At 43.3% G+C, this 12,772-nt stretch overlaps 1 protein-coding gene across 1 annotated transcript; it reads right to left on the minus strand.

Moving 5' to 3' along the window:
- Positions 1–7,648: 7,648 nt before the first annotated feature.
- On the minus strand, positions 7,649–11,981 carry LOC129694473 (interleukin-8-like). The gene is made up of 4 exons (XM_055631190.1): positions 11,672–11,981; positions 10,079–10,214; positions 9,645–9,728; positions 7,649–8,957 (listed from the first exon to the last, which is right to left on the minus strand). The coding sequence occupies exons 1-4, from the start codon at positions 11,733–11,735 to the stop codon at positions 8,951–8,953; spliced, it is 291 nt and encodes a 96-aa protein (XP_055487165.1). The 5' UTR covers positions 11,736–11,981; the 3' UTR covers positions 7,649–8,950.
- Positions 11,982–12,772: the final 791 nt, after the last annotated feature.

Below are 12,772 nucleotides of genomic sequence, written 5' to 3' on the forward strand. Positions count from 1 at the left end.
ACAAGTCACTCGCACAAATGACAGAATTGCCGAGTACCGTGGGAACTCTTTATCTACCCCCCCTTATATCATGCGGAACTCGTGCTGGACCACGACCACTTCACTCTGGTGACATCTTGCGTCAGGCCGCACCGTGAGAACCGGCCATGAGCTTGCATCTGAGTAAAATTTATTTCAAAATGCATTTATGGTTTACGATTATTTAAATGGTAAATTTAGCATCCGAAGCGTTTTCTTTTTGCATGTTAAAACCCACCTGTGAACCATGGGCGATTTTGCAATTTTACTGATGGATTTTTCACTGTTAAAACTTTTTATGTAACAAATGAATAAAGAAAAAACATCAATAATGCCTTACTTTTGATGAAATGCAGTGAGCAAACGCGATAATTCCCGATATTTTCTATCTTTATATCTGCACGGCGAATGTCCGCTAACCACTTCCGCTGTTGTTGCCCCTTCAGCTCTCTCTTCTCTTTACCTTTGTTTTTCTTAATCTTTGGAACTCTAAAGTAGGATAGCTGTGTCTCATGGTCACCCCGACTTGCACAGTTATTTACAGCACAAAAATTAACCGTTTTAGCGGTTTTTAACAGGTTTGAAAGTACGCGTTTGTAACATCAATAACATGTACCGGAAGTGACGTGTGTACCCCAGTTGGATTTAGCGGCTCCGTGCGTGAAGACCTATGACCCAGTGACCTTTCGTGCAATCACCCTATAGCAGAGAGGGGTGTGCGGTCCGGGGCAGTGGGGAGAGGGAGGTGTGCAACCCGGGGCAGCGGGGAGAGGGAGGTGTGCGGCCCGGGGCAGTGGGGGAGAGGGGCATGGGGGGGGGATACATTGTAGTGTGGGGGGAGGCGAGGGAGTACCGGGGGGGGGGGGGGGGAGGGGAGAGTTGGGGGGTGGGATAAGGCCTAGTGTGTGAAGTTGCGGGGAGGTTTACAATGTTTATTATTTAATGTCCCTTGTCTAGTCTGAAATAAAGTTCATCATTGGATATAAAAATCAGAAGATATATAATTGTGTGTGTTATATGATTATATACATCTATATCACATTCATGTATGTGTGTTTATAAACATTTTTATTCTTTAACAAGAATTAACAAATGTATGAACTAACAGAATTATGAATCTAACCCGATAGGGTGGTTGCACGGAAGGTCACTGGGTCATAGGGCTCGACGCACGGAGCCGCTAAATCCAACTGGAAGACATCCGTCACTTCCGGTATATGTTATTAATGCTAGAAACGCGTACTTTCCTACCTGTTAAAAACCGCCAAAATGTTGAATTCTTGCGCTGAAAAAAATTGTGGGAGTCGGGGTAAGTGTGAGCGACATGTACCCAACTTTAGAATTCCAAACGTGAAGCGAAATGAAGGTATAGAGAAGCGAGAACTGAAGGGACTACAGCAGCTAAAGTGCTTGGTAAACATTGAAAATATTGGGAATTATCGCGTTTGCTCACTGCATTACATCAAGTAAGGCATTATTTGTGTTTTTTCTTGATTCCTTTGGCATCTATAAATTCTCAGAAGTGATAAATCTGGTTGTAAATTTTTCTTCAGATGCGTTTTCATTTTGTATGTAAAAACCCACGAGAACCATGGGCGATTTAAAAAAATTACAGCCAGATTTATCACTTCTGAAACTTTTTAGATGCCAAAGGAATCAAGAAAAAACACAAATAATGCCTTGGTTGATGAAATGCAGTGAGCAAACGGCCAATGTTCGCTAAGCACTCTTGTCTGTTGTTGGCCCTTCAGCTCTTGTTTCTATCTACCATCATTTCTCCTCACTTTTGGAATTCTGAAGTAGGCTAAATGTCTCACACGCTTATCCCGATTTCCATAATTATTTACAGCGCAAAAATCGACAATTTCAGCGGGTTTTAACGGGCCCGCTACGCTGGAAACAATGGTAAGTGCCTACCTGCAGTACATCGCGTGTAATCCATTTGGAGTAGCCTAGCAACAGTACGGGTCATGGGTTGTGACCCGACTGCCGTGAAGCCTCCCTATATCACGCACAAAAACTGTTCCCCCGCAACGTTGATTACCCTGTGAGTCGGGTCGGGTCGGGTTGGTTCCGGTTACTACAAAATCAACTCAAACACTGCTTGTGAGCCATTTAAAAAGAAATGATTTAAAAAGACAATTACCAGAGTCAAATTTTATTCTTGACAAGAATTAATAGAAGTATGAACTGACAGAATTATGAATCTAACCCTATATCACACACACAAACTGTTGCCACGCAACTTTGATTACACTGCGAGTCGGGTCGGGTCAGGTAGGCTCCGGTTATTAAAATGAGCTGGGAAAAATGCCCAGGATCCCCTCCGTAGCATACTACACGTCATACCATTGCATTTCGCAGGAGTAGCATATCTTGCTCCGCTATAGGATCTTTGCTTCACACTGAAGATAAGCACAAAGTGCTGGAGTAATTCAGCGGGACAGGAGGCACCTCATCAATACCTTAATTATAGATCAATCACTGAGATAGAGGAGAATGCACAGTAGTTTATTCAAAGGAGTGGAGTTAAGAACCAGAGGACAAGTTTACAATGAAAAGGGAAAGATTTAATAGAAACCTGAGGAACATTTTCACACGGGGGGGGGGTGATATATGACACTAGGCAGATATTATAACAACATTTAAAAGACATTTGGACAGGCTGATGGATAGGAAAGGCTTAGAAGTATATGGGCCAAACACGGAGGTGAGACTAGCGTGGATGGGGCATCTTGGTCAACATGGACAACGTGGGCCAAAGGGCCTGTGTTTATGCTGCATGGTTGACCATATGCGGTAGGCGGCGCGACTCTCGTCAGCAGCGGCCTCTGCAGCCCGTCTGCGTTTTTATTATTTTTTGTCTGTTTTTATGTAGTTTTTGTTATTTTTTGTTGGGGTATGTGTGTGGGAGGGGTTGGGGGTGGGGTGGGAGGGGAGGGAGGGAGGGGGTAACTTTTAATCTCTCCCTGCACGGGAGACCCGACCTTTTCCTTGTCGGGTCTCCGTTGTCGTTGGGGCTGCAACGAGGAGCGGCCTCCAACAGGAAGACCGGGGGCTCTGGTGCCGACGACTCACCTCACCGTCGCGGAGCTGGCCGAGTCCGGAGCGGTGGTGGAGCGCTGCTGCAGCCCGACCTCCGGAGATTCGGAGGCTGCAACTGCGGGTCTGGCTGACGGCGGCACCGGGAGCCCGCGGGTCACTGGAGGGAGACCGCTTTTCAGGGCTCCCGCAACGCGACTTCTCCCGCCCGAGTTGCGGGGTTGAAGAACTCCTGGAGCGGGGCCTTACAGCACCGCCCCGCATGGCTTGGAATGGCCGCGGGACTCTGCGAGTGCACGCTGGGGGCTCCAACATCAAGACCCGGTGTGCGACCTTGCACCACCCGGCGTGGCTTTAATGGCCGCGGGACAATCGCCATCGCCAGCCGGGGGCTTTGACTTTGACTCTGACATCGGGGGGGGGAGAGTGCAGTGGAGAGATAAGTTTTTTTGGCCTTCCATCACAGCGATGTGATGGATGTTTATGTAAATTATGTTGTGTTGTTGTGTCTTGGGTCTATTTGTTTGTAAGGTATGGCTGCAGAAACGTCATTTCGTTTGGACCTCAAGGGGTCCAAATGACAAATAAATTGAATCTTGAATCTTGAATGACTTAAGATATGAACAGTGGAGGATATGGAAGAGGACATAATTAGGCACACAAACTTTTATCACCCGTGTTATATTCCACATGTGTGGAGATGCTGCAATTTATAGCAATGTTACAAAATGTTGAGATTTAAAAAATCAAGTCTGCAATTTATCCCATCAGATAAAGCATAAAAAGAAGTATAATTTGACACCTAATTCACTTTCATACCTTCAGTATCTTCTTGGGTATGATGCTACAAGCTTGGCACGCCTGTATTTGGGTAATTTCTCCCATTCTTCTCTCCAGATCCTCTCACGCTCTGTCAGGTTGGATGGGGAGCGTTGTCTTGGCTGTGTGCTTAGGGTTGTTGTCCTGTTGGAAGGTGAACCTTTGCCCCAGTCTGAGGTCCTGAACGTTCTGGAGCAGGTTTTCATCAAGGATCTCTAGGTACTTTGCTCCTTTCATCGTTCCCTCGATCAGATTCAGATTCACATTCAATTTTAATTGTCATTGTCAGTGTAAAGTACAGAGACAACAAAATGCATTTAGCATCTCCCTGGAAGAGCGACATAGCAAATGATTTGAATAAATAATAATAAGTGTCCGGGGGGGGTGGTGATTGGCAGTCACCGAGGTACGTTGTTGAGTAGAGTGACAGCCGCCGGAAAGAAGCTGTTCCTCGACCTGCTGGTTCGGCAACGGAGAGACCTGTAGCGCCCTCCCGGATGGTAGGAGGGTAAACAGTCCATGGTTGGGGTGAGAGAAGTCCTTGGCGATACTGAGCGCCCTCCGCAGACAGCGCTTGCTTTGGACAGACTCAATGGAGGGGAGCGAGGAACTGGTGATGCGTTGGGCAATTTTCACCACCCTCTGCAATGCCTTCCGGTCGGAGACAGAGCAGTTGCCATACCATACTGTGATGCAGTTGGTAAGGATGCTCTCGATGGTGCAGCGGTAGAAGTTCACCAGGATCTGAGGAGACAGATGGACCTTCTTCAGTCTCCTCAGGAAGAAGAGACGCTGATGAGCCTTCTTGATCAGAGTAGAGGTATTGTGGGTCCAAGAGTAGGCTAGCTCATCGTTGTTGCTGATGAGGCCAATCACCGTTGTATCATCTGCATACTTGATGATGGTGTTAGTACCATGTACAGGTGTGCAGTCTTAGGTGAAGAGGGAGTAGAGGAGGGGGCTCAGCACACAGCCCTGTGGAACACTGGTGTTCAGGGTGAGGGTTGAAGAGGTGTGCTTGTCTAACCTCACAGACTGGGGTCTGTTGGTTAGAAAGTCCAGTATCCAGTTGCAGAGGGAGGGGTCGATGCCCAGGTTACCGAGTTTGGTGATTAGTTTTGATGGTATAATGGTGTTGAATGCTGAGCTGTAATCGATCGACAGCATTCTTACGTAAGTGTCTCTGTTGTCGAGGTGGGAGAGGGCGGAGTGAAGTGCCGTTGAGATGGCATCCTCCGTACTCCTGTTCTTGCGGTAGGCAAACTGATAGTGATCCAGTGTGTTGGGTAGGCAGCTTTTGAGGTGTGCCAGGACCAGCCTCTCGAAGCACTTGGTGATGATGGGGGTAAGTGCAACTGGGCGGAAGTCGTTGAGGCTTGCCGCAGTGGAGTGTTTTGGCACTGGCACGATGGAGGTGGCTTTAAGGCAAGTGGGGACAACTACTTGGGCAAGTGACAGGTTGACGATGTCAGTCCAGACGTCTGTCAGCTGCGCAGCACAGGCCCTGAGCACGCGCCCGGGGATGCCGTCAGGGCCAGCAGCTTTACGTGCATTAGTCCTACTCAGTGCCACGTATATGTCGTAGGGGGTATATGTCGTAGGGCGTGAGTGTGAGGGGTTGGTGATCGGCAGGTAGCACAGCCTTGATGGCTGTCTCTAGATTGTCCCTGTCGAAGCGGCCATAGAAGTGATTAAGCTCCTCTAGGAAGGAGGCGTCGCTGGATGTGGGGGTGATGTTGGAGGGTCTGTAGTCCGTGATGGCCTGGATGCCTTGCCACATGCGTCAGGGGTCGGAGTTGTTGTTGAAGTGCTCCTCAATCCTGAGCTTATGGCAGTGCTTGGCCTTCCTGATGCCCCTCTTCAAGTTAGCCCTGGATGAACTGTAGGCTCGAGCATCGCCTGACCTGAGAGCAGTAGCCTGACCTCGCTGTTCATCCATGGCTTCTGATTCGGGTATATGGTCACCTGTTTGAGGGAGGTGACACTATTGATGGTGGAGTTTATAAAGTCCAGAACAGAGGATGTGTAGGAATCAATGTCCGTGTGAGAGTCAAGGGTGGCCTGGGCTGCAAACGCCTTCCAGTCAGTGTTTCCAAAACACTGCTGAAGTGTGAAGTCCGCTTCCTCTGACCAGACTTTAACTGTCCTCACAGTTGGTTTAACCCGTCTGATGAGTGGGGAGTACTTAGGGAGCAGGAACAATGAGACGTGATCAGACTGACCAAGGTGGGGGAGGGGGATGGCTTCCTAGATCCTGACTAGTCTCCCAGTTCCTGCCGCTGAAAAACATCCCCACAGCATGATGCTGCCACCACCATGCTTCACTGTAGGTATGGTATTGGCCAGGTGATGAGCGGTGCCTGGTTTCCTCCAGACGTGACACTTGGCATTCAGGACAAAGAGTTCAATCTTGGTTTCATCAGACCAAAGAATGTTTAGGTGCCTTTGGTCAAACTCCAATCGGGCTGTCATGTGCCTTTTACTGAGGAGTGGCTTCCCTCTGACCTCTCTACCATAAAGGCCTGATTGGTGGAGTGCTGCAGATATAGTTGTCCTTCTGGAAGTTTCTCCCATCTCCATAGAGGAACTCTGGAGCTCTGTCAGAGTGACCATCGGGTTCTTGGTCACCTCCCTGGCCAAGGCCCTTCTCCCCCGATTGCTCAGTTTGGCTGCGCGGCCAGCTCTATGAAGAGTCCTGGTGGTTTCAAAGTTTTTCCATTTAAGAATGACAGAGGCCACTGTGCTCTTCGGGACCTACAATGCTGCAGAAATTGGTTTATACCCTTTCCCAGATCTGTGTCTCGACACAATCCTGTCCCGGAGGTCTACGAACAATTCCTCTGTCTTCATGGCTTGGTTTTTGCACTGACATGCACTGTCAACTGCGGGACCTTGTATAGACAGGTGCGTGCCTTTCCAAATCATGTACAATCAATTGAATTTACCACTGGTGGACTCCAATCAAGTTGCAGAAACATCTCAAGGATAATCAGTGGAAACAGGATGCAACGAAGCTCAATTTTGTGTGTCATAGCAAAGGGTCTGAATACTTATGTAAATGTAATATTTCAGTTATTTCTTTTCAATTACTTTGAAAAAAATTCTAAATATCCTGTTTTCCTTTTTTTATTATGAGGTATTGTGTGTAGATTGATGATAAAAAAAAATAATTTAATCCAGTCCATACAGACCATCGATCACTCATTCATAGTAGTTCCATATTATCGCACTCTCTCATTCACTCCACACTCACCAGGGGCAATTTACATAGTTCAATAAACTTATAAACTTGCACGTCTTTGGGATGACAGAGGAAACCTGAGTACCTGGGGGAATCCCACATGGTCACAGAAAGAACATGTAAACTTCACACAGGCAGCACCCGAGGTCAGGATCGAACCCAAGTCTTTGGCAGTGTGAGCGAGCAGTACTACCAGCTGTGCAACTGTGTCAAGGATAAGAATGAAAGGATAAGGATGATCCAGTCCTCTGCATATGATTGGGAACATGCAGCATGGAACTGGAGGTTATTCAGTGGCAACTATCACAGCTCACACTGATCCAATACCAATGTGATTGACAATTAGTGTTTCCAATCTATGTTCCCACCTTTTGCGTTTTGTCTCAAGGGATATTCAACTGTGTCAGAGGACAAAACTGAAATCATGTGCAAGAATCTAGATGGAAATTGTGGTGATGATTCTCTCAGACATTTCCGTCATTATATTGGATGTGATATTTCTAAAATACTAGAACATTTACTGAACTAATGGGATGTGAATTATCTAGAGACATCAGTATTTCCTAACACAAGGCCACGGGGAGATTGGATCTTCCATTTCCACATGTAACACATCAATGGAGGACAGGGATTGAACTTGTAGAAACATCTTAAACAAACACAATATATTTATGATAAACATCGCCCACATGGTGCATACAAATGTTGTGTGGCACAACAGAATTTCTAGACTGGTAGGTTTAATATTTTTTAATAAAGATAGAAAATAATTCTTCATTTATCCAAATACAAATATTTCACAATGGACAGACAAGAGACAGCAGTTACTTTAATCTAGAATAAAAGAACTGCCGGAGGAGTTTAAAAAGCCAGACAGAATGTGTGGAGCAAAGGGATGGTTGACTCCTGGGGTCAAGACCCTGCTCCAATCCTGATGTGGAGCTTGGATAGAAAACATTGACCACCCTCCTGCTGCCTGATCATCTCAGTTCCTCCAGCAGTTTGTTTTTGGCTCCAATATTTCACAATACTCATTTACCACAAAAGAAAGTTACAGATCAATTGCACAAATACAGATTTAAATAACATCAAAACAATTAATTACTTTCACAGGAAGACATAAATACACATAAATAAGGCGTTTTATAAATATTAAAGGCAAATAAATTAAGTGCAAGTGGAACAAATTACAATAAAAACCAATGCCGTTACTGGCATGGTCCTTTGCTGAACTTACAATTCCTTTTCTGCCAAATTCTGCAGAACCATAACTTGACATTTAGCAACTGCCAGTGCGATAACAGAATAAAAAATACTCCAGGTATTTAACGGCATAGTCCATGTGTAAGCTCTGGATGCCACTACATGGACAAATGAAACCTCAACAAAGGGAACACCTGTGTCCTGAGTTTTCATTCATCTCTTGCCAACATGTAAGCAGGGATTAACACACTCATGGAGAAACACATTGTTTTTCCACAGTTAATCCATTTCCAACTAATTTCTCACTACAGATCCTTTACAAGGTGCCACTTTCAGTTTTCAAGCAGTCAATGTCTCAAATAATTTAATACATAAATACATATTAAGTTACAAAACCTCAGATTAGAGATAGCAAACAAATGGTGTAGATAGTCTGAGTGTCCTAATTAGTAAGAAAAAGATGAACACTGTTTTAAACGAGCCATTCTTTCACAGGCCGATGTAAATCCGTGACAGGCCTGAGTATAAAAGTACATTCCTGAGCTGGTCCAGAATCTCGACTTCGAATGAGCATAACACACTTGACATTCAGCCTTTGATCTTTGAAGAGCGAGCTTCATTAGTCATCTAAGAACTGTAGAGAATATAAAAAATTATGAAAATTATTAGATATTATGATACTTCAATCCTGGTTTTCTAAACCTATTTTATAATAGGTTATAAATACATCCTCACTTCATTTTGCCTTTTTCCATTTTCCTAACCTTCTTCTTGAATTAAATTGATAATGTTTCTGCTCCGTGAAATAAATGTCTGCCTGACACATAGGGACCATTTGCTGGAACACATGTGTTTAACATTTATTCCCAGTTCCAATGTTGTTTGCGTAAAATTCAGGCAACCTTCCAGATGGAGAAAGTAAAAAAGCCATTCTGCAAATGTTATGTTTTTCTTTCCTATGATTTCGACATTGTACCTGCAAGAGCTAGTTAACTAAATTCAATCCTTATTTCTGGTCTATTCTTATCCCCTGTTGTAGCCTATGTTTTAGAATCACAGAGTGACACAGAGATAATCAGTATGGAAACAGGCCCTTCATCCCAACTTATCCATGGTGACCAAGATACCCCATCTAAGATCATCCCATTTGCCCATATTTGGCACATATCCTTCTAACTCTTTCCCATCCATGTACCAGTCCAAATGTCTTTTAAATGTTGTTAATAAACCTGTCTCAACTATCTCCTCCAGCAGCTCACTCCATATACCCACCACCACCTGAGTGCAAAGCTTTTAGTAGAAAGTAAGGTCTGAAACTTACCTATTGGTCATCATGGCAATGATTTTTTTCACCCAAACAGCTTGAGGATTCAAACACACCAAGGAACCATTTTTAAGGATTGCACTGAAGGAAGTAAAAGATAACAATTATTTCAATTAAAAATATAATAATGCGCCATGAATACTGTGCAGATATTATTCACATAAACTAAGTTTATTAATAACCACTCTAATTACAATTTAAGATAGACACACAAAGCTGGAGTAACTCACCGGATCAGGCAGCATCTCTGGAGAAAAATAATAGGTTTTGTTTCGGGTCCTTCTTCAGACCGATGAAAGGTCTCGACCCAAAATGTAACCTATTCCTTTCTCCAGAGATGCTGCCTGACCCACTGAGTTAGTCCAGCTTTTTGTATCTATTTTTCAATTTAAACCTACATGTGCAATTCCGTCCTACTAATTAAAACTTACATGATTTCAACTTGTGAGCAGTGTGGACCACTTGGAATAATTTTAAGATTCTCCATGCGCCTGGGATGGATGAATTTGGAGTGTGTATTGATGCACTGGCAGCGAAGACTCACTTTTGAATTTCCAATAGATGCAGCTGTGGAAGGAACAAATTGTAAACATTTTATATATGTCGCTTGAAATTTTAATCTTATTATATATTTATATTTACCTTTTGGGGGAAATTATGTCACCACTACAAGGAGGCTCCTTAAGTTATCTATGTACAACAAGGCCTATAATTTATCTAGATACCTCGTACCATAAAATCAGATTCTCACTTTGGAAAACCAAAGCCCATATCCCCTGATGTACGGCAATGAGAAAACAAATGATGCTGTTGTGGGTATTCCTGCCTTTGGATTAGAAGTTGGTGTGCTTAGTACCTCCTTCCCTCTTCCTGCCGTTGAATGCTAAGGGCAGGTGGTTAGGTTCTGTCTTGTTGGAGATAGTTGGATATAGACCCTCTTGTTGGAGAGGGTCTGAAGAAGGGTCTTGACCTAAAAAGTCACCTATTCCTTTTCTCCTGAGATGCTCTTTGACCTGCTGAGTTACTCCAGCTTTTTGTGTCTATCTTTGGAGATAGTCATTGGCTGGTACTTTTGTGGTATGGGTTTTATTTACTACTTATCAACCCGTGTCTAAATAATTTCTAAGCCTCCCTGCACATGAGACCTGGATGGATTCATTTGCTGAGGAGTTGTGAATGGAATAATGATGCATTATGCCATCAGCATCAAGCATCTCCACATCCAACCTCATTATGGAAGGGTGGTCATCCATGGAACAACTGAAAATAATTGGGGCTCGGACACTGCCCAGCCCTGAGGCAGAGATGATTGACCTTTGACAACCTCAACAATCTTTATGTGCAGTATTTTCTGGATGCCGATTGATCTAACCCTTGATCCTAGTCAATATATTCTTCAGCACTAATGGCTCCAAACTGCCCACTGTGCAGCGACTGGATAGTAGGCCTGTTAATTAATTTGACTAAGGCCATGACATAACTTTACAATGAATTGTGTTATCTCAACACAAGGGGCCTTGCGGGGAGAATAGCAGTAACAGATTTTAATCGCCTGGAACAGGAAACATGGAGCATCTTCCTTGAACCAAAGCAGAACTGTGGTTATTGTGGTCCTTCAATTATGTAATTATAGCTGAATCAGTCAGTGGTAAATAATCTAAATCCATCCAAGTTTACTTTGATTCACATTTCAAACTACTTAAAGGAAAAGTTTCCCGTAATCTGTGTTTTAACTGCAATAGCTGCGTGTTACACATTATCAGTGTTATTTGAGTCCATCTGTGAACTTTGTCTACTATATTATAAACTGCAAATGCAGTCAAGTATTAATAAATATTATTGTCTCTTAAAGGGTTAATATATTTTGATGTTTGTGTCAAAATTAAATTCTTATAAAAACACTTTGGAGTCATATAGTTATAGTAACTGTTATTAAATGTATTAAATAAACAATTTTAACTGTTTTCACAACATTGTAAATTCTGCACATTGCTGGTTAAAGATAAAGCCAGGTAATTGCTTACCTTGTGTAGATGCCACATAGAGTACAAACATGGTCAGGCTGGTGAGGAGAATTTGGCTGTTCATTTTCTTTGCTTCAACAATTTTCCAACTATTCTGCTCACTACTCTTGAGCTGCTGAAGATGCTTCTAACTGTCATGGTTAAGGCTCTCTACTTATAGTCGGAACCTTGTTACGAACTTGTGAGATGATATCATTGAAAATTCCCCGGACATTACGAAATACTATTACAGATGATGGGCTGAGAATGAGTCAATGCTTTCACAGCAGGATGCTTCGACTCAAGAAAAAAAAGGTGTTTGGATAATTTGATAGTTTCCCCTCAGGATTATTCACGTGAACTCTAAATTGTCCTGATTTTTTATTGATATGGTTTTAAATATCCATTGCTAAAAATACTAGTTTTACTTTGAAACATTCATGTTACGCTCCAGTGTATTTAGAGTTAAAGCAATTAAATAATATTCATTTTTATTGAACTACAGGCATTTGTTTTTGCTTAACTAGTCTGAACATGTCCAATGGAATGTAAATAAAAGCAGCTAGTATTATAGTCATAGAATCATGGAATTTAACATCGTAGAAGCAGGGCTTTCAGCCCAAACTGTCCATGCTGATCAAAGTGTCAATGGGATTAGGGGGGAGGCATAGATCAGCCATGATTGAATGGCGGAGTAGACTTGATGGACCAAATGGCCTATTTCTGCTCCTATTACTTATGACCTATGACCCTATGACCTTCTGTGTGAAAAATCTCACATCCCTTTCAAATCTTTGTCTCCTCTCCTTAAACCTGTGCCCTTTAATTCTACACTCCCCTACCCCGAGAGTGTGAGTAAAAGAACATTCGTATGACATTCCATATTCTATTGGTTAGCCCAGTGAAATGGAAAAGTTACCCCACTGGACTTGGTACAAGTTAAACGTGTTCTTGGCTTTATTCCCAAACTACCCAACCCCACTCTCACCTTAATAAGGATAAAATAATTAGTAAATGTAATCATAGCCTTAAACATATTTTGAAGCTCTCCCTCATTGAGATTGCAAGCAAGAATACACATTGAAAGCAAGCTATAGATTTACATTAAGAGTTTCAATTAAA

Source organism: Leucoraja erinacea, unplaced genomic scaffold, assembly GCF_028641065.1.
Source record: "Leucoraja erinacea ecotype New England unplaced genomic scaffold, Leri_hhj_1 Leri_681S, whole genome shotgun sequence".
Classification (NCBI taxonomy): domain Eukaryota; kingdom Metazoa; phylum Chordata; class Chondrichthyes; order Rajiformes; family Rajidae; genus Leucoraja; species Leucoraja erinaceus.